This window comes from Salmo salar, chromosome ssa10 (assembly GCF_905237065.1).
Source record: "Salmo salar chromosome ssa10, Ssal_v3.1, whole genome shotgun sequence".
In the NCBI taxonomy this organism is placed as follows: domain Eukaryota; kingdom Metazoa; phylum Chordata; class Actinopteri; order Salmoniformes; family Salmonidae; genus Salmo; species Salmo salar.
Window position 1 is genome coordinate 12,856,200 of NC_059451.1, and position 24,991 is coordinate 12,881,190.

Here is a 24,991-nt window from a genome sequence, read left to right on the forward strand (position 1 = left end):
CCCCCTGATTAGCTTTTCCTCAACACTGGAGTTGAAGAGCATGCAAAGACAGATGCATTCTGGCTTTATAGTTGGATTGGACTGGCAGACTTGAGAAAAGAGGAGTTTTTCTTATGGGTTAACAACAACAAGCTGGCGTATAAACCAGAGTATGAGCCATTACTCCCTGTTTTCCAATGGCAATTGTTCAATGCAATAACAACAAAAAAGGAGCCACAACACCTGCATGTTGTGGTGTATTTACTGTCATTATTTTATTGATTATTACCTCATTGTAACACATTAACACATGATATAATTTATATATAGGAACTTATTTTTATGTTTCACCATAATGGTTACCTGCTTACTCCATGGCTCTGTTTGAATTCTGAATCTGAAATGGTTGGATTGGTGTAAGTAATAGGGTAGTAACCTTGCTTACACTTCCTATCCAATATCTTATAGATTCACCACGTCAAAGGACAAATCGTTGTGAAGATATTGGGGGTGACGAATAGTAGATGGGGTCCTGGGGGGAATAGTAGATGGGGTCCTGGGGGATGGGGTCGGGATGAATAGTAGATGGGGTCCTGGGGGATGTAGATGGGGTCGTGGGGGGACGAATAGTAGATGGGGTCCTGGGGGGACGAATGGTAGATGGGGTCCTGGGGGGGACGAATGGTAGACGGGGTCCTGGGGGGGACGAATAGTAGACGGGGTCCTGGGGGGGACGAATGGTAGATGGGGTCCTGGGGGGGGACGAATGGTAGATGGGGTCCTGGGGGGGACGAATAGTAGATGGGGTCCTGGGGGGGACGAATAGTAGATGGGGTCCTGGGGGGTCCTCCCCGTTTTTTAAATTATATTTTAAAACGCATTTCCTGCAATTCTACACAGTTTGACATTACTTTTTATGCCTCTCTTGAGGGGTATTTTGAGGGGTATATTGAAAACACAGTATAAGTGGAATGATAAGTGGAAGCCCCCCCCTTTATTATTTCATTCCAAGTCATCATCTCATCTCTATAGAGCTGCTGCCTATGCTGTCTGACAAAATCATTATTTTGTAGTTCTTCAAAGTAAATAAGGCATACTTTTATGACTGCTGAATACCAACTATCTTTCACTTTGATCGTGTATTTTCAGGTAGCGATACCTTGCAAAGCAACAGCTGCTCTCTATATCTCCACACGATCCTGCATCCTTGTCTCTTAGCAGGTGTAAAAGAGACACAGACCGGACAAGTATATGCGCAATGGATTATGGTCATTGTAGTTAATTAACACATTTTATGCACTAAACCAGAGTTTCCCCAAACCCGGTCCTCAGGACCCCAATGGGTGCACGTTTTGATTTTTTGCCCAAGCACTACACTTCAAATAACAAACTAATCATCAAACTTTGATAATTTGAATCAGCTGTGTAGTATTTGGTCAAAAACCAAAATGTTCACCCCTAGGGGTGCCGAGGACTGAGTTTGAGAACGTTGTGCTAAACTATGTACACTGAACAAAAATATAAACACAACATGCATCAATTTGAAAGATTTTACTAAGTTACAGATCATAGGAAGTCAGTCAATTTAAATTGTCACAGATACCTTAAAAAATGGTGGGGTCGTGGATCAGAAACCCAGTCAGTATCTGGTGTGACTACCATTTGCCTCACGCAGCGTGATACATCTCCTTCGCATAGAGTTGATCAGGCTGTTGATTTTGGCTGTGGATTGTTGTCCCACTCCTCTTCAATGGCTGTGCGAAGTTGCTGGATTTTGGCGGGAACTAGAACACGCTGTCGTAGAGCATCCCAAACATGCTCCATGGGTGACATGCCTGGTGAGTTTGCAGGCCATGGAAGAACTGACACATTTTCAGTTTCAGATCCTTGCGACATCGAGCTATGCATTACCATGCTGAAACATGAAGTGATGGCGGCCGATGAACGGCCTCAGGATCTCGTCGCGCTATCTCTGTGCATTCAAATTGCCATTGATAAAATGCAATTGTGTTCATTGTCCATAGCTTATGCCTGCCCATACCATAATCCCACCACCATGGGGAACTCTGTTCACAATGTTGACATCAGCAAACGGCTTGCCCACACGACACCATACATGCTGTCTGTCATCTGCCAGTGCAGTTGAACATGGGATTCATCTGTGAAGAGCACACTTCTCCAGCATGCCAGTGGCCATCGAGGTGAGCATTTGCCCACTGAACTTGGTAATGAAGCCGAACAGCAGTCAGGTCAAGACCCTGATTAGAACGACAAGCATGCAGATGAGCTTCACTGTGACGGTTTCTGACAGTTGGTGCAGAAATTCTTCAGTTGTGCAAACCCACAATTTCATCAGCTGTCCGGTTGGACGTACTGCCAAATTCTCAAAAACGACGTTGGAGGCGGCTTATGGTAGAGAATTTTCTGGCAACACCTCTGGTGGCCTTTCCTGCAATCAGCATGCCAATTGCACGCTTCCTCAAAACTGCACATTTTAAAGTGGCCTTTTATTGTCCCCAGCACACCTGTGTAATCGTGCATTTAATCAGCTTCTTGATAGGCCACACCTGTCAGGTGGATGGATTATCTTGTGAAAGGAGAGATTCTCACTATTTAAAAAAAAAAGTGTATTTACCCTTTACTTAACTAGGCAAGTCAGTTAAGAACAAATTCTTATTTACAATGACAGCCAACCAAAAGGCAAAAGACTTCCTGCGGGGATGGAGCTGGGATAAAAAAAATATATATATATATAACATATAAATATAGGACAAAACACACAACACAAATAGAGAGATAACACAACACTACATAAAGAGAGACCTAAGACAACAACATATCAAGGCAGCAACACATGACAACACAGCATGGTAGCAACACAACATGACAACAACATGGTTGAAAAAACAGCATGGTAGCAGCACAAAATACGTTACAAACATTATTGGGCACAGACAACAGCACAAAGGGCAAGAAGGTAGAGACAACAGTACATCACGCAAAGCAGCCACAACTGTCAGTAAGAGTGTCCATGCTTGAGTCTTTGAATGAAGAGATTGAGATAAAACTGTCCAGTTTGAGTGTTTGCTGCAGCTCGTTCCAGTCGCTAGCTGCACCGAACTGAAAAGAGGAGCGACCCAGGGATGTGTGTGCTTTGGGGACCTTTAACAGAATGTGACTGGCAGAACGGGTGTTGTATGTGGAGGATGAGGGCTGCAGTAGATATCTCAGGTGGGAGGGAGTGAGGCCTAAGAGGGTTTTATAAATAAGCATCAACCAGTGGGTCTTGCGATAGGTATACAGAGATGACCAGTTTACAGAGGAGTATAGAGTGCAATGATGTGTCCTATAAGGAGCATTGATGGCAAATCTGATGGCCGAATGGTAAAGAACATCTAGCCGCTCGAGAGCACCTTTACCTGCCGATCTATAAATGATGTCTCCGTAATCTAGCATGGGTAGGATGGTCAACTGAATCAGGGTTAGTTTGGCAGCTGGGGTGAAAGAGGAGCGATTACGATAGAGGAAACCAAGTCTAGATTTAACTTTAGCCTGCAGCTTTGATATGTGCTGAGAGAAGGACAGTGTACTGTCTAGCCATACTCCCAAATACTTGTACCTCAAGCTCTAAACCCTCAGAGGTAGTAATCACACCTGTGGGGAGAGGGGCATTGTTTTTACCAAACCACCTGACCTTTGTTTTGGAGGTGTTCAGAACAAGGTTAAAGGTAGAGAAAGCTTGTTGGACACCAAGAAAGCTTTGTTGTAACAGGGATGTAAACACATTTTGAGAGAAATAAGCTTTTTGTGCATATGGAAAATATCTGGGATCTTTTATTTCAGCTCATGAAAAATGGGACCAAAAACGTACATGTTTACTTCATTTATATTTTTTGTTCAGTATAGAATATTGCACAGTCCAGGTTGGATCTGATTTATCTGTAGAGAAACTGTGCAATGTGAGCATTGGGCTTACAGGGGAAAAAAATTACGAAATGGAATTCAAATAATTGAACCGAAGTAGGTCAATTAGTTGTTTACAAAAAACGAAAAATAACTCCGGTAATAGCTCAGCAGTACCAGCTAGACTAGAGGGCCTGCAGCGGGGTCCTGATGTATTCCATTCTTCCCTCAGTGAACTCTGTGGCCAATCAATGACCATCAATTGATCAAATAACAAGTAGAAAATAAATACATGTTTGCCACAGTAGCTTATCTTAAGTGCAGTGGCCCCTATCCAAACGTTCACTTTTATTTCTATCTAAATCAACAATAAATCCACCGTAAAGGCTATGCACCTTTAAATGTAGCGGAGACGTCTAGTGGAAGTGTTTTAGCTAGTAGCGGATTGGACAAACGGCTTCCGTTCCCTCCGTTAGTAAGTAACATGCCCGTAAGTCGCTATAGTGGCGGGAGAGGTCATGCGCGCTGTCTATAGGTAAACAAACAACTTGATCAGAGTATTGCATGAACAACAATAGTGAACATTGTTGTTGATTGTGGATAATATATCCACTAGCAGCTAGTTTAACTTGCCTACTATACGGACCAAAGCGGGGAGAGAGTTTGTTATTATGAGCAGGCTTCGATCAGCGACGCAGAAGAGGATGAGAGTTGCGCTGGACAAAACCGAGTCGTCGTCAGCAAAACCATTGCGGAAAAGAGCAAAAGCAACTGTGAAACAAGGTAGGGCTACACGTTTGGTACTTTTGTCTCACTAGTCCAAAAAAAATGAGTTGAACAGAGTAGAATTATCCGCAACATCTGTGAATACGTTCGGACAACCGCGGAGACTCCTGCCACAAGTTATGCAACATGCCTCTCCCCCTTCTCCTAATTTTTCTCTGTGCATTCGCTCTCAGTCTCCAATCTTTATTTCGAGATGTGTGTCTCAGTCATTTCCTCTCAATCTTTGTCTCGTAGTCTCTCTTTCTCTCTGCCTCTATTGACTATTGATGGATTCGAGTGATTGCCACAACCAAACATGTGATTTCATAATGGCGTGCTGTAAAGTCTTCCCTCCCCTCAGAGCCCGATGAGACTGCAGCGTCTACATACCATTCATTCCATGATCCTGCTGACATTACGCTCTTTAGGACACACATCCTGTACTGGTATGACCAGGGGAAGAGAGAGTTACCCTGGAGAACTGTGGTAAAGAGAATGCTATAATATATTTTCCCATTACGGTTTCATTGACGCCTACACGCACGACAAGGCATGCCCATGATTATTGAGTGTGTACGAATTTACTCCCTTATACCATTGGGAACGTCTGTTAGAATATTTATTAGATATTTTGCAGGATGAAATCTCTTGAGATGCACCATCTCATTTTCGATAGTGTCCAAATATTATCATGAATATAATCCATAATTTGACATATGGCATATGACATTTACATCGGTGGGCTATTTTAGCAGTATTAGTTTCCTCCCTCTCAACTCAGGGTAAAGTGATCGTACCAAGGCTCGAACCCGGGGCCCTCTGCCTCACTAACACACATAACCGCCCTCCTCGACAACTTAACCACCTGTTGGCTCCAATTTGACAGAACGGTTGATGGCATTTCAAGCTAGCTGTGGAATGAGCTTATGGCACATTCTTATTTCCAGTACATATAGAACTGCTTAGCTATAATAAATGTTACTTTTCCCCAAGGAATGAGATTTCACTTAATGTTTCCTTAATAGGCTCTGACAGAACCGGACATCAACATCAGGACGTACGCAGGTAAGAGACTGCATGCTCAACTCTCATATAAAAATAACTAGTGGGCCTTTGTGTTCTCCTACATTGACCGTGTTTCCTCTCTAGTTTGGGTCTCAGAAATCATGTTACAGCAGACCCAGGTTGCCACTGTGATCGACTACTACAATAAGTGGATGAAGGTAGGCCAGTCTGTCGGTCTCGTATGAACTTGATTTGAGCAGACTTAGTAATCCCAGAAATAATGCATTTGGATTCATCTCCGTCTTCTTGTGTTTTTGCTTCATTCTTTTCCAGAGGTGGCCAACAGTACAGGATCTTGCAGAAGCTACATTGGAGGTGATTACAATGAATGCAAGTGAGGGTCTGTGAGGTGAAAATGCCTTTGTCCTCTGACCATCTTGTCATCAATTATCATCCTTTTTTATCTGCACAGGAAGTCAATCAGATGTGGGCTGGGCTTGGGTACTACTCCCGGGGAAAGAGACTTCAGGAAGGAGCTCAGAAGGTCTGTGTCTATGGCATATATTATTTACAGTATGTCCTGGCTCAAGCAAGGCTTACCAACGTGACACTTTTATGACGAGAGGAGAGCTGTCTTTGGTTCATTTTGTCGACTGCCTCTGTGTAACAGTGTAGGTTCCGTCCCTCTCTTCGCCCCAACCCGGGCTCGAACCAGGGACCCTTGCACACATCAACAACTGACACCCCACGAAGCATCGTTACCCATCGCGCCACAAAAGCCGCGGCCCTTGCGACGCAAGGGGAAACCCTACTTCAAGTCTCAGAGCGAGTGACGTCACTGATTGAAACGCTATTAGCGCGCACCACCGCTGACTAACTAGCCATTTCACATCGGTTACATCTGCCTCTCTCAAAAACAGGATTTTATCTTTGATGTTAGGTCCTTACCTGTCTGTTTAGTTGGAGACATGGGTGGGGAATGTACTTTTTGGTGGCTGGTGGATGCCCAAATTTTACCAGCCACAATTTCGAATGAAGACAAATCTCAGAAAACGCATGCACGTGTTTTGTAATGTTAAAACAACACACAAACACACTTAAACGCTGTTGATTTCTTGGATGTGAGTTTTGGATTGAACTGGGTGACCATCTGCCAATGTGACTTGTAAGAGTAGACGTTGTAGTAGCCAATGCCAAAATAGACAACACTGGTTGTGGGACATGTACTGTGTTGCTTGAACTATTGAGCGCCTGTTCTCTGTCTATAGTGACTTCTGAGTGTGTTGTTTTTGTTGTCCTGTCTGGCTGTGATTTGTACTACAGGTGGTATCAGAGCTGGGGGGAGAGATGCCCAGGACGGTTGAGGCTCTGCTGAAGCAGCTGCCTGGAGTGGGCCGTTACACCGCTGCAGCTGTAGGCTCCATTGCGCTGGGCCAGGTTAGAGCTCTCTCTATATGCACGCCTGCTCACACACACCTTTTTTTATTTAAAGTGATTTTTTTTTTAACCCCTCCCTCTTTGACATCATCGTTCACTGACATGACCTGTGACCTCTGTTGCCCAGGTGACGGGAGCTGTTGATGGGAATGTGATCCGGGTCCTGTGTCGGGTGCGGGCTATAGGGGCCGACAGTACAAGCCCAGCAGTGACTGAAGCTCTATGGTGAGGTTGAACCCATAGTTGAAGTGAGGAATTATTATTTTTTCTAATGGTGATTCTTCAGTGGATATTTAACATCCGTCCAGTGCACTGGAGGTTGGTGGCACCTTAATTGGAGAGAACGCGCTTGTGGTAATGACTGGAGCGGAATCAGTGGAATGGTATCAAACACATGGTTTCCAGGTGTTTGATGCCATTCCATTTGCTCCGTTCAGTCTATTATTATAAGCTGTCCTCCCCTCTGCAGCCTCCACTGGTCCAGAGGGGGGTCATCTATTTTTAATACAAGCTGTTAACAATGAAGACATAGTTGACCAATTCCAACACCTAAATCATCATACTCAATCTCATGTTGTTGACTTGATGCGTATTCTTACCTGGCTAGATACTGTATGGTTCCCTTGGTAATTGTTTGAAGGATTCATTGTTCCTCTGTGTGTATTCTAGGAGCACCGCCAACACGTTGGTGTCCCAAGAGAGACCAGGGGACTTTAACCAGGCCATGATGGAGCTGGGGGCGAGGGTGTGCACCCCTAAAGGCCCCCAGTGCACCCAGTGTCCCATACAGACTCTCTGCCACTCCTACAGGAAGGTACCACACCGAAGTCATCAACCATAACAAGACCAGGTCATAGCATTGGCCTATTCCAGACCAGTGGTGATGCCTCTCCAGTGCATATGTAGCTACTGTGTTAGTGTCTCTCTCTGTGCAGGTTAGCGTCAAACAAGAGGAGAACTCAACAAAGCTTCTGGGTAAATTGAACAGGGTACCTGCATCTCTGCCAGATATAGAGGATTGTGGTAAGTGTTTTTTTAATTTTTTTTATTTTTTTCATTGTTTCACGGGTTTGTGCATATAAGGATGGTAGTCATATACCTGGTATTTTGAATACAGTTATTAAAGCATATTTGATATAAATATCTTTTTGTCTACAAGTCTTTGTAACAGATCTCTAGCTCTAGCTCCCGGTATGTGTGTGTGTGTGTGTTGACGTCGCCAAATAATTCTCGCAAAACATGTAAACACTTCCTGACTCCTCCCCTAACTTTGTCCTCCTAACAGTGACCTCAGGAACATGTAACCTGTGCCCCACGGAACCCTGGGACAGCCAACTGGGCGTTCTGAACTTCCCCAGGAAGCCGGTGAAGAAAGCTCCTCGCGTGGAGCGCACACTCACCTGTGTGGTGACCCGGCCAGGAGCAGGAGGAGATGGGGAGTACCTGCTCACCCAAAGGCCGAGCAAAGGTCAGCTGCCCTTAATATAGTCTGTGTCTTAAACGGCACCCTAGTCCCTATCAGGGCTCTAAAGAGTGGACATTTTTGGCTGCTTATGCTCCTAAATATTTAGCAGTGCGACCTAGAATTTTTATTTGGGCGCACCAGTGCCCCTAGAAGAGGGAAAAAAAAACTTCCAGATAATAATTCATCGTTGTAATGATTAGGCTTCGCTGTACATTTTTGTTTCCGAGTGCCCTAGAGAAAGAAGGGCAGATTTGTTAGTGCCATGGTTGCACCATTACTACAGCGGAAACATCTAGTTTGTAGATCAAAAGATCGTGGGGCCTCATTTAGAAACGTCGTGTATGCATAATATCTGCCTCAAATCATGCGTGTGCCAGTTTTCACGCAAAGTTGCCACGTCGAAAAATGACGTGAGAATGGGCTTATCCTCCCGCAATCTTTAGACCATGCGCACGCAGTTTCCAGTGGTTGAAGGCTAGCGTTGCAAGAAGCCAAAAGTAGCCTTGTAGTAACCTTGTGGAAATGGGGAATGTATGATAAAGGTCTTATTCATATCAAAAGAACAGGTAGGTCTAGCTAAATGTATAATAACAAGATGCAAACATTAGCCGTTAGTGAGACGAGATCTATTTATCTTTGCATTCTAAAATAATTAGAAATAGCCCTATATTTCCTATAATTTCTTTCATTTCATTGCTAAATAACTTCCTCACCTTTTCAGACTGATGGTTTCATAGTTTACTCACGAAATAGCCTATAGGCCAAAAAAAAGTTAGGACAGGTTGTTCGTCCTATTTCTCTTTTAGTTGGACCCACTTTACAGTCATAAATAAATGAATATTTTAAGCAGCCTATTTAGCTCTATGCGATCAGAAGCGCAGTTTAGCGGTAGAATATGCGGTTCACCTTTTCCGTTGACGTTTGTAGGCTACGTCTGAATATTGTAAAGTGCCATTTCTTGTGTAGACAATATTTCATTTATGAACGTAGTACATATATCATAACCATTCCTCAGCTTTTCTGGCCATGACGAGTTCATATTCGCGAAGTAGCCATCAATATTGTAGTACCCGAGACCACATACTGAGTGTCTTGTCTCTGTGAGATACATTTTTAAGCGGTCTTGACTTGGTCTCGGACAGTGAGGACTAGTAATTTCTTCCCGATACCAGCGGAGTAAAAAATAAATAAAATCAATCAGCTTCCATTCAGTCAGTGCATAAAAAAAGCTTTGACGGGCCAAATATATACACTCCTTTCTTGAAACCATGAATGTCTTAACAGCCTATTGAAACCCGGACTTCCTACTTTACTCGTTACTGTCCTTTTACTTTTGTAGAAAAATATCCTTTGTCTTTTGTCAGTATTTCCTTGACCCCCTTGGTAGGGAAGAGTGGGGGAACTTGTTGGAAAGTTGTCCGCTCACTATTAGTACAGTGGAGCCCGGGGGAAATTGTAACAAGTCTTTATATCTATTATAGACATGTTTGTGCAGTGGCAAACCTATTGGACCCAGGCCTTCAGTGTGTGACAGGCTCATGATGCTGAAAGGTCAACAACCGTAATACCAGCACACTCATGTAGGAGAGTGCACTTTTTGTCAAACACAAAGAGCCAGTGGTGTAGTGGAGGCTATACGCAGGCCGTATACCCAGTTTTTTTCAGTGGGCTTTGCTTCTACTCACATCTTAATCCCCACTGATCCACATCAAAGTAGTGTAGTGGAGGTATAGGACTTATCAATTATGTAGTACAATACTGGTTGTCTCACGGAGCAGCTCACAGAAGAATGACATCACTAGCCATTAGGGTAGGTAGGAGAGACGTTTCAACTTATGATATTTTCCAGTAAATGCTAACTAAGGATAACTAAGTCTTGGTTAGCAGACTAATTCATGAACACACAGTTTGCATGAACATTTTCTAAAAGCTTTCCCCAAAAAACTTCCCAATTAAATTGACTGCAAAGTAGGCCGACCTGACAGAATGGTATCATGCTAATTTGTATCAATGGGGTTTTGCTCCATTGAATTAAAGGTCAACTTCACCCTCTAAAAATATATTTTTGGGATTTTTACAAGACCTCAAAAATGGTCTCCTAAATGCATCTTGTGAAAATATGAAAGATCTACAGGAAAACTCGTAAAAATAACATAGGAAAATATAGGATTTTTCACACAGGGCACCTTTCCTTCACCGGGCAGGCCGTTTGGCTAAATTTAAGTATACCCACTTATCCAGGCACCGTTACTCCACTGCATAGTGCCAATGGAAAGACCACACTCACACACATGATTTTAAAGGATAAGCAGGCCATTCACTCAGACAAATATTATCCAGTGGGTCCCAATCATAAGAATACCAAGACACAACCATTAGGCCTTGCATTTCCCAATCGAAATGTACAACTATTACTTCCCATTTCCAAAAAAAACTTTTCACGCTTAGAGCACAAAGTAACTGGTGATCCAAAATTTTAAATGCAACAATGTTTCACACACGTTATTTTCAAAGAGATGGCAAGCAACAGCGAGTGAGCTGCAATAAAAAAAACACAGTTCCACTCACCAGATGATGATAATTTGAAACTTCACTTCTTGTTGAAAGTTATTCTTGAAAGGGGAGAAGCTAACAAATTAGCAACAACATCTTCGATAACACCTGCTGCAAACTAGCCTAGAAAAAATGCTAGCTAGCTAGACCGTCGGAGAACTACTGCTCGCTATTGCGAGTCATTTTTTAAAAGTTGGGAGCACCAGTGCTACCAATGAAAATGGTTTAGTTTAGAGCCCTGGTCCTTATATGCACTATAGTGAATAGGGTACCATTTGGGACAGGGCTCTAGTATAGCACTAAAACACACCTTCCAAACATTTTAATTTAGCATCATTCATGTTGTTTTCTGCATGATGTTTGTGCCGTTGTAAAGCTCTAAGGTGGGTGTGTTTACTATATCTTTACCATTGTTTTCACTAACATATTTATCAAAGGTAACTTTTTTATTATCAGTTGGGAATTTTGAGCACACTCATTAACTGTCTGTCTCCTTGCCTTTTCCTTCCTTCTTTCCTTCCTTCCTTCCTTCCTTCCTTTCTTTACTTGTAGGACTTTTGGCTGGTATGTGGGAGTTCCCTAGCCTGCTCCTGGAGGGGGAGAATTCTGAGATGAAACAGAAGGGGGCGCTGTGTGCTGGGGTGGGGAGAATGTTGGGAGTTCGGCTGGACAAGGGGCTGCTCCAGTATGTGGGGGAGGTATGTACAGGAGAACAGGGCCTACTGTTATGTTTTGCCTATCAGGGACATTAAAGAATATGTCCCTAATTGCACCCTATTGTCCCATGGTCCCTATGACTATTATTATACATTTCTCTGTCAAAATTTGGAATAAATTACTTGTTATTCGGACTCGTGTCATAAGTTTGTATTAGTATGCTAAGCTAGGCTTCTCCCTAAGTCATTGCAATTGACTGTTGGTGTTTTGCTACTCTACAGGTGGTTCATATCTTCTCCCACATCCACCAGACATATGTTGTGTACAGCCTGTGTTTGAATGTCTCTGGAGATGGAGGGAAAGCCCAGAGTACTACACGCTGGCTCACTAGACCTTCCCTGCAGGAAGCTGCTGTATCCACTGGAGTGAAGAAGGTTTGTAATCGTAACTTGCTATGATCTACTGTGTGTTTGTGTGCGCGCGTGTCACTAAGACAAGGGTAGGCAACTAGATTTTTGCCGCAGGCCGATTTTCCTCCGAGCAGATGGTCGTGGGCTGGAACACAATTGTAATCATTTGTACACTGTAAATTACATTGAGACAAGATCACGTCTCTCTTGTTATTCGTGGGAATATTTAGGAACATGGTTCCAATAATATCTTATTATTTTTGTTGCTCAACAACCCTAACAGTAATAGTGGTTAACATGATCTTTGAATTACCACTAAGATTGTACCCTACACATACAATTATCTGAAAGGTCCCTCAGTCGAGTAGTGAAAGTCAAGTACAGATTCAACCAAAAAGACCAGGGAGGTTTTCCAATGCCTCACAAGAAGCCCTTACAAAAACAAATATATCAGTTTTGAAGCTTCAGTAAAACTGCATTAACTGTGGTATTTTGGATGCAGTAATTGCAGAATAACTGCAGTGTACTGCAGTTGAACTGCAGTTATACTGCATTGTAACTGCCGTTACACTGCAACATTTCTGCAGTACATTTTTATATTTATTTTGGATGCAGTTTTTGCAGCAAACTGCAGTTATACTGCTCTCTGACTGCAATCTTTTTTTGTAAGGGAGGGCACTGATTGTTAGTAAACAAAAGCAGATGTTGAATATCCCTTTGAGCATGGTGAAGTTATTAATTATACCTTTGGATGGTGTATCAATACACCCAGTCACTACAAAGATACAGGCGTCCTTCCTAACTCAGTTGCCAGAGAGGAAGGGATCTGCTTAGCGATTTCACCATGAGGCCAATGGTGATTTTTAAAACGGTTACAGAGTGTAATGGCTGTGATGGGAGAAAACTGAGGATGGATCAACAAAATTGTAGTTACTCCACAATACTCACCTAAATTACAGAGTGAAAAGAAGGAAGCCTTTACAGAATACAAATATTCCAAATCATGCATCCTGTTTGCAACAAGACACTAAAGTAATTCTGCAAAAATAAATGTGGCAAAGAAACTATATTTTTGTCCTGAATACAAAGAATGTTTGAGGCAAATCCAACACAACACATGACTGAGTACCACACTTCATATTTTCAAGCATGGTGGTGCCTGCATCATGTTATGGGTATGCTTGTCATCGGCAAGGACTGCAGAGTTTTTCAGGATAAAAATAAACAGAATGGAGCTAAGCACAGGCAAAATCCTAGAGGAAAATCTGGTTCAGTCTATGTTCCAACAGACACTGGGAGACATTTGCCTTTTAGCAGAACAATATCCTAAAACACAAGGCCAAATCTACATGAGTTGATTACCAAGACGACATTGCATGTTCCTAAATGGCGTAGTTACAGTTGTTACTTACATCTGCTTGAAAATCAACCTGGTCTCAGAGCATTTTGAATTATTCTGTATGTAAATCCAAGACTGCATTTAGTATGATATGTTGTATGGTATGTATTAATTTGTGGCTGTCCATCACCTATTTCGTATGATATGTTACGAATTACAATTTGTATTATATGTTAGGTATTTGCAAACGTAGACTATGTTATGGATTTGCAAAATGTACTATATGTTACGAATTTGCTGAACCTATATGTTACGAATTGTAGCTAGGTGGCTAATGTTATCTAGCTGGCAACTGTTAGCTAGGTTAGGGGAAGGGTTAGCTAACATCCTAAGTAGGTGCAAAGTAGCTAAAAAGTAGTAAGTAGTTAAAGTTGCTAATTAACTAAAATGCTGACGTTGTCCGTGATGAGATTCAAACTCGCAAACTTTAGGTTGCTAGACGTTCGCGTTATATGCCCTCCCTTATGCCCTCCCATTATTTTTCAATAATTCTTAAACATATATTTTTTAAATCTTCCACTTTGACGTTCAAGTATTTTGTTTAGATCGTTGACAAAAAAATTACATCCATCTTAATTCCACTTTGCAACTCAACAAAATCAAGGGGTGTGAATACTTTAGGAAGGCATTGTTGGTTCATATTTCACAAATGGAGTGAAATATGTTGTGCAATTAATATAGCCATATGTCTACTGCACATATGAGTTAGCTTTTCTATTGCATGTACTTTGGTCCACAAACTTTGGTCCATAAACCACTCCTTATCTGAAAATATAATTTAACTCAAGACTCACTCACCTTCACTCTATGACACAACATTGGACTCGGTCTCTGCCTCTACGCTATATTTAGTCGGTCTCTACTTCTTAAAAGCCCAATTCAGCCATTTTATATCAATATCAAATAATTTCTGCACCTTACTGTAAAAGATTTCCATTAATTTCTCAAGCAAGAATTTAGCTCGTACTGTCTGGAAGTGGTCTGAGTGGGGAGGGGAAAACTGAAAATTAGCGCTTTGGAACTTTATTGGTCTATTAACCAATTCACTACATGGTGATGTAACCATGGAAAGCCGGAACTCCCGGCCAATGCAAACCTGCTGATTAGAAGGTCCTGTGTAGATTGTATTTTCAACCAGAAACTACAAGCAAATAGCACTGAAACACTTTTACAGTATCCGTTTCATCAGCTGTTTTACAATATGATATAAAACACAGCAAAAACAGCATTTTGACTGCGCTGAGTCTTTACATTTCAGAAAGAAATTAGAACTTATTTCAAATCTGTAGCTGTTTAATATTCCAGATAATAGAGAACTATTCTGTTGTTTGATCTGTCTGGATATGCTTAAGGATCTACTTCCTGTAGACACAGCTACTGTGTATTAATGACAACTGGAATCAGGATGATCGGAAACGTGTCTACAGCTGCTCCCATTGCAGACCTTCAACCCAAGGCCTGCTCTGAAGAAAAAGAACATGTTGGCTGAATTAGTGGAGAAACTGAAGAAGACAGGACTCCAAGCTGCTCCTCATGCTCACTGTTAGCTGGACATGTGGAGTGTGCACTGGGAGAACTGAAAGCGTTGAAATGCTATCTGGTGTGCCTGACCTCATACTGCGAGACTCACCTCCAGCCTCACTATGAATCTCTTGCCGTTTAAGAAGCACAAGTTGGTCAAAGCCTCCACACAACTACAGGAGAAAATCTGCTCTCATCATGACAAACGACTGGATGGTTATTGAGGTACTGTTCAGCAGTGTATCTGTCTGCTGTGTACAATGGATAAATATAAGGGCCATGGCACGGTATCGGCTGCAGCAAAAAGGACTGAGAAACAGATCCGGGTGAAATTGAGTCAGGACCCATTCCAACAGATAAGAAAAGCAGGGTAAGAGTTCAAAAAAGCTATGGTGTCACTGTAACATTCCGCTAAGGCCACAGTGGTGGACAGTCTGAGCATCTTAACTGAGCTGATCCGTTCAATTGAGAGAAGGCTGTCTGAGGTTAAGGAGCAGATCAGAGCCCAGGAGAACGCTGAAGTGAGTCAAGCTGAAGGACTCCGGGAGCGACTGGAGCCAGGAGGTGGCTGAGCTGAAGAGGAGAAACATAAAGCTGGTGGAGCTCTCACACACAGACAACATCCAAGGATAAAATATAATCTTACTGTGAAATGCTTACTTACAAGCCCTTAACTAACAATGCAGTTTTAAGAAAAGAGTTAAGAAAATATTTACAAAATAAACAAAAAAAGTCAGTCACAATAATAATGAGGCTATATACAGGTGGTACCGGTACCACCTTTATATAACCAGGTAGGCTAGTTGAGAACAAGTTCTCATTTGCAACTGCGACCTGGCCAAGATAGAGCAAAGCATTTCGACACATACAACAACAGTTACACATGGAATAAACAAACATACAGTAGAAAAAGTCTAATATACAGCATGTGCAGATGAGGTAGGATAAGGGAGGTAAGGCAATAAATGGTCTATGGTGGCGAAGTAATTACAATATAGAAATTAAACACTGAAATGGTAGATGTGCAGAAGATGAATGTGTAAGTAGAGATACTGGGGTGCAAAGGAGCAAGATAAATAAATACAGTATGGGGATGACGTAGTTGGATTGGCTATTTACAGATGGGCTATGTACAGGTGCAGTGATCTGTGAGCTGCTCTGACAGCTGGTGTTTAAAGCTAGTGAGGGAGATATGAGTCTCCAGCTTCAGAGATTTTTGCAGTTCGTTCCAGTCATTGGCAGCAGAGAACTGGAAGGAAAGGCGGCCAAAGGAAGAATTGGCTTTGGGGGTGACCAGTGAGATATACCTGCTGGAGCACGTGCTACGGGTGGGTGCTGCTATGGTGACCAGTGAGCTGAGATAAGGCAGGGCTTTACCTAGCAGAGACTTGTAGATGAACTGGAGCCAGTGGGTTTGGCGACGAGTATGAAGCGAGGGCCAGCCAACGAGAGCGTACAGGTTGCAGTGGTGGGTAGTATATGGGGTTTTGGTGACAAAACGGATGGCACTGTGATAGACTGCATCCAATTTGCTGAGTAGAGTGTTGGAGGCTATTTTGTAAATGACATCGCCGAAGTCGAGGATCGCTAGGATGGTCAGTTTTACGAGGGTATGTTTGGCAGCATGAGTGAAGGATGCTTTGTTGTGAAATAGGAAGCCGATTCTAGATGTAATTTTGGATTGGAGATGCTTAATGTGAGTTTGGAAGGGGATGTGCGGGGATACAGGTTAGTCGAGGTAATTTGTACATGTAGGTAGGGGTAAAGTGACTATTGCATAGATAATAAACAGCGAGTAGCAGCAGTGTAAAAACAAAGGGGGGTGGGGGGGTGGGGGGGGGGGTGAATGCAATAGTCCGGGTGGCCATTTTATTAATTGTTCAGCAATCTTATGGCTTGGGGGTAGAAGCTAAGGAGCCTTTTGGACCTAGACTTGGCACTGTGGTACCGCTTGCCATGTGGTAGTAGAGAGAACAGTCTATGACTAGGGTGACTGGAGTCTTTGACAATTCTTTGGACCTTCCTCTGACACTGCCTAGTATAGAGGTCCTGGATGGCAGGAATCTTGGCCCCAGTGATGTACTGGGCTGTACGCACTACCCTCTGTAGCGCCTTGCGGTCGGATGCCGAGCAGTTGCCATACCAGGCGGTGATGCAACCGGTCAGGATGCTCTCGATGGTGCAGCTGTAGAACTTTTTGAGGATCTGGGGACCCATGCCAAATCTTTTCAGTCTCCTGAGGGGGGAAAGGTGTTGTCGTGCCCTATTCACGACTGTCTTGGTGTGTTTGGACCATGATAGTTTTTTGGTGATGTGGACACCAAGGAACTTAACTCTCGACCCGCTCCACTACAGACCCGTCGATGTGAATGGGTGCGTGTTCGGCCGACCTTCTCCTGTAGTCCACGATCATCTCCTTGGTCTTGCTCACGTTGAGGGAGAGGTTGTTGTCCTGGCACCACACTGCCAGGTCTCTGTTCTCCTCCCTATAGGCTGTCTCATCGTTGTCGGTGATCAGGCCTACCACTGTTGTGTCGTCAGCAAACTAAATGATGGTGTTGGAGTCGTGTTTGGCCACGTTGTCGTGGGTGAACAGGGAGTACAGGAAGGGATTAAGCATGCACCCCTGAGGGGCCCCAGTGTTAAGGATCAGCGTGGCAGATGTGTTGTTGCCTACTCTTGCCACCTGGGGGTGTCCCGTCTGGAAGTCCAGGATCCAGTTGCAGAGGGAGGTGCTTAGTCCCAGGGTCCTTAGCTTTGAGGGCACTATGGTGTTGAACACTGAGCTGTAGTCAATGAACAGCATTCTCACTGTGACCCTCCTGTGTTTCACCTCGCGCCACCATTAACAGTTGTTGTAGTTTTAGGAAAGCAAAGAATTCTGTCTGTCGGAACTGAAGCAGCAGGCAGAGAGCTATTGTAAGAAGGGAGGGGTGGTAATAACCACGGCAGTACAAGCTGTGAAATCTGTCCAAAAGGAATTGTCATTAGTAGAATATTGTGAACAAAATTAGACTCTTGAGTACTAATCAACGGTTTGTGTTACATTTTACTTTCACAGTTGGCTGAACTCGCATTTGATTTATCTACAGCTGGCTTCTTTTCAATATAATATTTGTACCACCAGTCATCCATTAACCGGTGTGTGAAACTCCTCCCTTAATTAACACATGTCTATGTAGGCCTACTCTGTTGGTTTAACTAGTTTCTGAATGTTTATTTGATTCAACATCCTTTTTGGATTTGTAAAGATTGTTTTCAAATTAAACATGCACTCAGGGAACAAAACATTAAGAACACCTTCCTACTGTTGAGTTGCACCCCTCCTTCCCCTGTTTGCACTCAGAACAGCCTCAATTCATCGAGTCATGGACTCTACAAGGTGTCAAAAGTGTTCCACAGGGATGCTAGCCCATGTTGCCTTTAAATGATTCCCACAGTTGTGTCAAGTTGGCTGGATGTCCTTTGGGTGGTGGACCATTTCTTGATACACACGGGATACTGTTGTGTGAAAAACCCAGCAGCGTTGCAGTTCTTGACACAAACCAGTGTGCCTGTCACCTACTACAATTCACCCTCTGAATGGCACACATACACAATCCATGTCTCTATTGCCTCAAGACTTTAAAAATATTTTTACCTGTCTCCTCCCCTTCCTCTACACTGATTTGAAGTGGATTTAACAAGTGACATCAATAAGGGATCACCTGGATTCACCTGCTCAGTCTTTCATGGAAAGAGCATGTTCATAATGTTTTGTACACTGTGTATTATTTTCATTATGATATATTAGTACAAAATAGAACATTTTAAATAAAACCATTTTAATTTAAAATGTAATAAAATTGTCAGACTCCAGTCACCCAAGTTATAGACTGTTTTCTCTGCTACCACACGGCAAGCGATACCCGGAGCGCCAAGTCTGGGACCAAAAGGCTCCTCAACAGCTTCTACCCCCAAGCCACAAGACTACTGAACAATTAATCGAATCGCCACCGGACAATTTACATTGACCCCCCCCCCCTTTGTACACTGCTGCTACTCGCTGTTTATTATCTATGCATTGTCACTTCACCCCTACCTACATGTACAAATTACCTCAACTAACCTGTACCCCCCCTGTATATAGCCTTGTTATTTTTCTGGTGTCACTTTATTTTATTTTAGTCTACTTTGGTCAATATTTTGTTAACTCTTCTTGAACTGCACTGTTGGTTAAGTTCTTGTAAGTAAGCATTTCACGGTAATGTCTACACTTGTTGTATTAGGAGCATGTGACAGTTTGATTTGAATTTGCCATTGTATCACATTTTCTGATATTTACAATAAGGATTTGTTATTTTGACCAAAAAATTAACTGAGTAACTTTAGAAGTCCATAACGGTTCCTAAGTGTGACATGTTCCTCTTCTTGTCTCATTTTCTTCAACTAAATTTCCCTGGGTGGAACAAAACAGTGCACCCACTGAATCGATAAGGAAACTCAGGAGAACATAGTTCAAATCTAGAGTACAGAGGAAACTAACTAGCGCCCATGCAGTCTTTTCGATTGTATTTTTAAATCATCACTGTATGTCTAATACATCACTGTGCTTATTTCATGAAAACAACTTGGAACATATTTATTTGTATTTATTTCCCGGAGCCTCCTTTTGCCATTGAAATTCTGTTGGATCGTGTTGGCATGATGATACAAATTTTAATATATTTACATGCATATCCCTGATTGATGGATGTATCCTCTTCAAAGTGGATACATATGCAAATAAAAGTTTTTCGTCATTGGTCAGAATAATCCAATCAGATTTGATGTCATGCTGTGGGCCAAAAACTGCATCCCACCTCACACTCTCAAATGATTGGCATCTTACATTCAAAACAATGAATCCTGATCTAGGATAACTTTTCAAAACATGAAATTATTTGGCTTGCTCTAAAAGGATTTGGCTAAAAGCAAATCTACCCACTAAAATAAATGTACACTAATAATTTTCTAAATTTCAGAGTGTTATGGAAATATCTTTTAAGAAAAACAGGAAATACATTTGAGTGCACTGCCCTTTTTAAAATAACAAAAAAATACATCTAAACTGTGTAGAAATTATAACGGACACTACATTTAGCTCACTAATAATCACCAAAATTAAAACTAGACAGTCAGAGTATCTAAAATTGCAAAAAAGATGGATAGAGGACTATCTTTAAAAATTGACAGCGAGGAAATATAACCCTTTTTTGGGGGGACCCTCCGGACCTCGTTGAAGACCGAATGTGGCCCCCGGTACATTTGTTTGACACCCCTGATCGAGTGTGTGCGTGTGTGCACGCAGTGTTTTCTGATTTAGCACTGTTAAGGTGAGCAAGAATAGTCATGCGTCATTTATCTCTTGCAGATCATGAAGCTGTACGACACTATGGAGGATCAAGAGGGACAAACTACCAAGGTATTTCACTACATTAGCAAGACACCCTTATCCAGAGTGAATATGATTATACTGTCTGCTATACAGTACATTCAATTTTTTTTCCTGAAATCCTTCTGTATTGACACCTAGACTAAATGACCCATTGATGACCCATACTGATGCCAGTGGTAACTCTTCTCTGTTCTTGTCTCTGTCCGGATGGGAAACAGAAGAAGGCTACTAACACTAAGAGTGACGGACAGCACAAGTCTAAAAAGCTCAAAGACAATTCAACAAACAGCGGGACCAGACAGCTGTCACTCAGTTCCTTCTTCAAGAGCCCAAAACAAGAAACTTGATCAATTTATACTTACAATGAATAACAATGTTGTTTTTTTAAAAAGCTGATCAAGTACCATACAAGGACTACTACTGTGCTTTGCTGTCTGGATAACTGTCACAAGTGGTCTAGGCGTTTATTCCATGACTGGAATACTTTTTAAGAGCACAAAGTGTGTCATTATTGAGTTGAATGCTGAACACTATTTTAAACAAATTTAAAAAATAACAAATTGCAACAGTGGCCTCCTATACAGTTGAAGTCGGAAGTTTAAATACACCTCAGCCAAATATATTTCAACTCAGTTTTTAACAATTCCTGACATTTAATCCTAGTAAAAATTCCCTGTCTTAGGTCAGTTAGGGTAACCACTTTATTTTACGAATGTGAAATGTCAGAATAATAGTAGAGAGAGTGATTTATTTCAGCTTTTATTTCTTTCATCACATTCCCAGTGGGTCAGAAGTTTACATACACTCAATTAGTATTTGGTAGCATTGCCTTTAAATTGTTTACCTTGGGTCAAGCGTTTCGGGTAGCCTTCCACAAGCTTCCCACAATAAGTTGGGTGAATTTTGGCCCATTCCTCCTGACAGGGTGTAACTGAGTCAGGTTTGTTGCCCACAAATGTTCTATAGGATTGAGGTCAGGGCTTTGTGATGGCAACTCCAATACCTTGCCTTTGTTGTCCTTAAGCCATTTTGCCAGAACTTTGGAAGTATGCTTGGGGTCATTGTCCATTTGGAAGAACCATTTGCGACCAAGCTTTAACTTCCTGACTGATGTCTTGATGTTGCTTCAATATATCCACATAATTTTCCTCCCTCATGATGCCATCTATTTTGTGAAGTGCACAAGTCCCTCCTGCAGCAAAGCACCCCCACAACATGATGCTGCCACCCCCGTGCTTCACGGTTGGGATGGTGTTCTTCGGCTTCCAAGCCTCCCCCTTTTTCCTCCAAACATAACGATGGTCATTATGGCCAAACAGTTATATTTTTGTGGCGGTTTTGGAGCAGTGGCTTCTTCCTTGCTGAGCTGCCTTTCAGGTTATGTCAATATAGGACGCCTTTTACTGTGGATGTAGATACTTTGTACCCGTTTCCTCCAGCATCTTCACAAGGTCCTTTGCTGTTGTTCTCGGATTGATTTGCACTTTTCACACTAAAGTACGTTCATCTATAGGAGACAGAACTCGTCTCCTTCCTGAGCGGTATGACGACTGCGTGGTCCCATGGTGTTTACACTTGCGTACTATTGTTTGTACAGGTGAATGTGGTACCTTCAGGCGTTTGGAAATTGCTCCCAAGGATGAACCAGACTTGTGGAGGTCTACAATTTTTTTTCTGAGGTCTTGGCTGATTTCTTTTGATTTCCCCATGATGTCAAGCAAAGAGGCATTGAGTTTGAAGGTAGGCCTTGAAATACATCCACAGGTACACCTCCAATTGACTGAAATGATGTCAATTAGCCTATCAGAACCTTCTAAAGCCATGCCATCATTTTCTGGAATTTTCCAAGATGTTTAAAGGCACAGTCAACTTAGTGTATGTAAACTTCTGACCCACTGGAATTGTGATACTGTGAATTTTAAGTGAAATAATCTGTCTGTAAACAATTGTTGGAAAAATCACTTGTCATGCACAAAGTAGATGTCCTAACCGACTTGCCAAAACTATAGTTTGTTAACAAGAAATTTGTGGAGTGGTTGAAAAACAAGTTTTAATGACTCCAACCTAAGTGTATGTAAACTTCTGACTTCAACTGTATGTTGCATAAAATATGCTTGGTTCATTTAACCTCTATCTTAAGATATATTTAGGTTATAATGCACGAGAAGCTGATGTTTGGAGGTGGGTCAATATCACTAAACCATGCAACATTTAACATTTTTATTCCTTTTATGGGAATATTGTGTTGGCCAAGCTCCATCACTTAGATAATTATAAACACATTTTCAGTGAATCAGCCATATGATAAGTCCACCCTGTTATGGACATGCACTTAACTGTCTTTAATTACTTTCATTGGACTATTTTAATAATGTTTACATTTTCATAAAGCTATTGTGTACCCTTGTCAACCCTGTCCGTTTGTTCTGGTCAAATTATAAAGAAATAAGAAGTTTTGTATAAGTTTTATACAAAACTTAATCTAATTTGCACCTTATCTTTCTAAATTGAGACGGGTATTAATGATATTTTCTCCAAGTTTATAATTGTGTGGTGTTGGCCGTGTTTTACTCTAAAATACATTACACAAATTCTTTATATTTGACAATGTAACTGAATTAATTTGAAAACGATGCCAAGATAACAGGGTGCACAGCTATAACGGGACAGAACATAAATTGAACACTGAATAGACATTACATGGTAGTACATGTAGTAACAACATTAGAACTGCTATTTAGTTACATATTCATTGTGAAAAACAACAAAAATACATTGCCCCTACAAAAATCATTGGAATTCGCATTGGAACACATTCCTGTCCCTCTCTTCCTCTCTCGCTCACCCTCTTTCCATCTCTCCCCCCTTTCACCCCAAATGCTCTTCCAAGTGGATTTTTTCCATCTGCACAGAGAGTTTTATTAACAGGCTGTGGCTCTGGCATCAGACAAATTATCTGTCCTTCAGAGTACCAACAAATATGTTCCTTTGGACTTGGCCAGAAGAAGTTGTTGATGCCATTCCGGTGCATGCACTTCACCTTAATGTGATGTTCCTCTACATCTATGATGATCCCAGGGTATCCTTCATGGTCATAATTGACAACACACCACTCCCCTACGTGATTAAGTTCAATGGTGACAGGTCGCCATTCGGTGTCAGCCTTGTCGTGAGATGCAGGGAGCTGGCTAGATAATGCAGGGTCACCCAGAGTTGCCTTTTTGAGCTGAAAACAAGGACAGTCCAACATGCCACTATCCTATGCTCTTGCCTCAACATCACTCTCAGTAATGAAGAACATCTCCACAGAGGAGGAGAGGAGCCCAGGTTGATTTTCAGGAGTTGAGGGGGGTGTTTGGGACTGCAGCAACGCACAAGCTTTGGCACTGGCTCTGAGTATCTTTTTTGAATCTCTCCATTTCTTCCTTTCGGCACGCTGCACTCTGTCACTAAGTCCTTCTTCCCTGTCTCTTTATCTTTCCTCCATTTCTCCCTCTCTTTCTCTAGATACTCTTTCCTTCTTTCTGGGTCAGCATTACGTCGTTCTCTGTATTGCCGCTGTCTTTCAGCTGCACTAAAAGGAGTTGCCATTCCTTCAGAACGACTTGATTCAATTGATATGTATTCTTAAAATACAATACATGCTATATATACACTGTAATTATGTGATACAATTTATGAAGAAAAACATATTTTGCAACCCATTACTGCAAGATATCCATTTGTCCACCCTGTTGAGTGCATGTCCACTCTGTTACCCTGTTGAGTGCATGTCCACTCTGTTACGTGTACATGGATAACAGGGTGGACATTTTGAGCTAAAATTAGCAACTATGCTCCAAGTGATTGTGATGAAGCGAGTATAATGGTTGCCACTTGAAAAGAAATTTGCATTGTTTGACAAATATATTTTGAAATTATGAAATTCGATTAACGTCTTTTGTAAATTTGCTTAACAGGGTGGACATGTTATTTTTTTATATTTTACCTTTATTTAACTAGTTAAGATCAAATTCTTATTTTCAATTACGGTTATGCTTTCCCACATCACATCACCAACATATAATGATGAAAATGTAATAGTATGAAATCTAGATACTCAACAGGTTCACCACAGTTGTTTAAACTCCTGCCAAGGAAATGACATAATTTCCTGTTTGTGATGTCATTGTAGAAAATATATATTTTCTTAAAGTGCCAGTAACCACAATGTAACAGGGTGGACAACGACTTTGAGGACGTACAGAAAATAGTCAATATTCTTATTAAAAGTGCAGCATTTTACATAAAGACTATACATAGGATAACATTTAATTAAGAAAATTAGGAAATATATATTTTTTTATGTATACATTTATTCCTAATTATTCTCGTTGAAGTTGATTGAGCAGCACTTAGAACATTGAAAAATTGCCTCCTTCCACTGAAATAAAATAGTTTAAAATGTATCAAATTTACTTTGAAGTCTATGCCACTATGCT

At 41.7% G+C, this 24,991-nt stretch overlaps 1 protein-coding gene across 3 annotated transcripts; it reads left to right on the forward strand.

The window, feature by feature from the left end:
• Positions 1–4,344: 4,344 nt before the first annotated feature.
• Positions 4,345–21,115, forward strand: LOC106613534 (adenine DNA glycosylase). 3 transcript variants are annotated; one of them, XM_045687342.1, is made up of 15 exons: positions 4,345–4,665; positions 5,009–5,133; positions 5,673–5,712; positions 5,797–5,870; positions 5,986–6,027; positions 6,125–6,196; positions 6,976–7,089; positions 7,217–7,314; positions 7,759–7,903; positions 8,025–8,112; positions 8,375–8,557; positions 11,660–11,805; positions 12,046–12,198; positions 20,487–20,537; positions 20,649–20,709. In XM_045687342.1, the coding sequence occupies exons 1-15, from the start codon at positions 4,554–4,556 to the stop codon at positions 20,655–20,657; spliced, it is 1,452 nt and encodes a 483-aa protein (XP_045543298.1). In that variant the 5' UTR covers positions 4,345–4,553; the 3' UTR covers positions 20,658–20,709. The 3 variants fall into 3 exon arrangements, with proteins under 3 accessions (XP_045543298.1, XP_014071370.2, XP_014071371.2); XM_014215895.2 differs by lacking the exon at positions 20,649–20,709 and adding an exon at positions 20,729–21,115 and having other exon boundaries at positions 4,347–4,665; XM_014215896.2 differs by lacking the exon at positions 20,649–20,709 and adding an exon at positions 20,729–21,115 and having other exon boundaries at positions 4,361–4,665; positions 4,993–5,133.
• Positions 21,116–24,991: the final 3,876 nt, after the last annotated feature.

Bases quoted from the DNA above. Each gene is read 5' to 3' on its own strand.
- LOC106613534 (XM_014215895.2), top strand. From the start codon at position 4,554: ATGAGCAGGCTTCGATCAGCGACGCAGAAGAGGATGAGAGTTGCGCTG. The intron at 6,197-6,975 runs GTCTGTGTCTAT...TTTGTACTACAG, and splicing joins TTCAGGAAGGAGCTCAGAAG to GTGGTATCAGAGCTGGGGGG. The intron at 8,113-8,374 runs GTAAGTGTTTTT...TCCTCCTAACAG, and splicing joins GCCAGATATAGAGGATTGTG to TGACCTCAGGAACATGTAAC.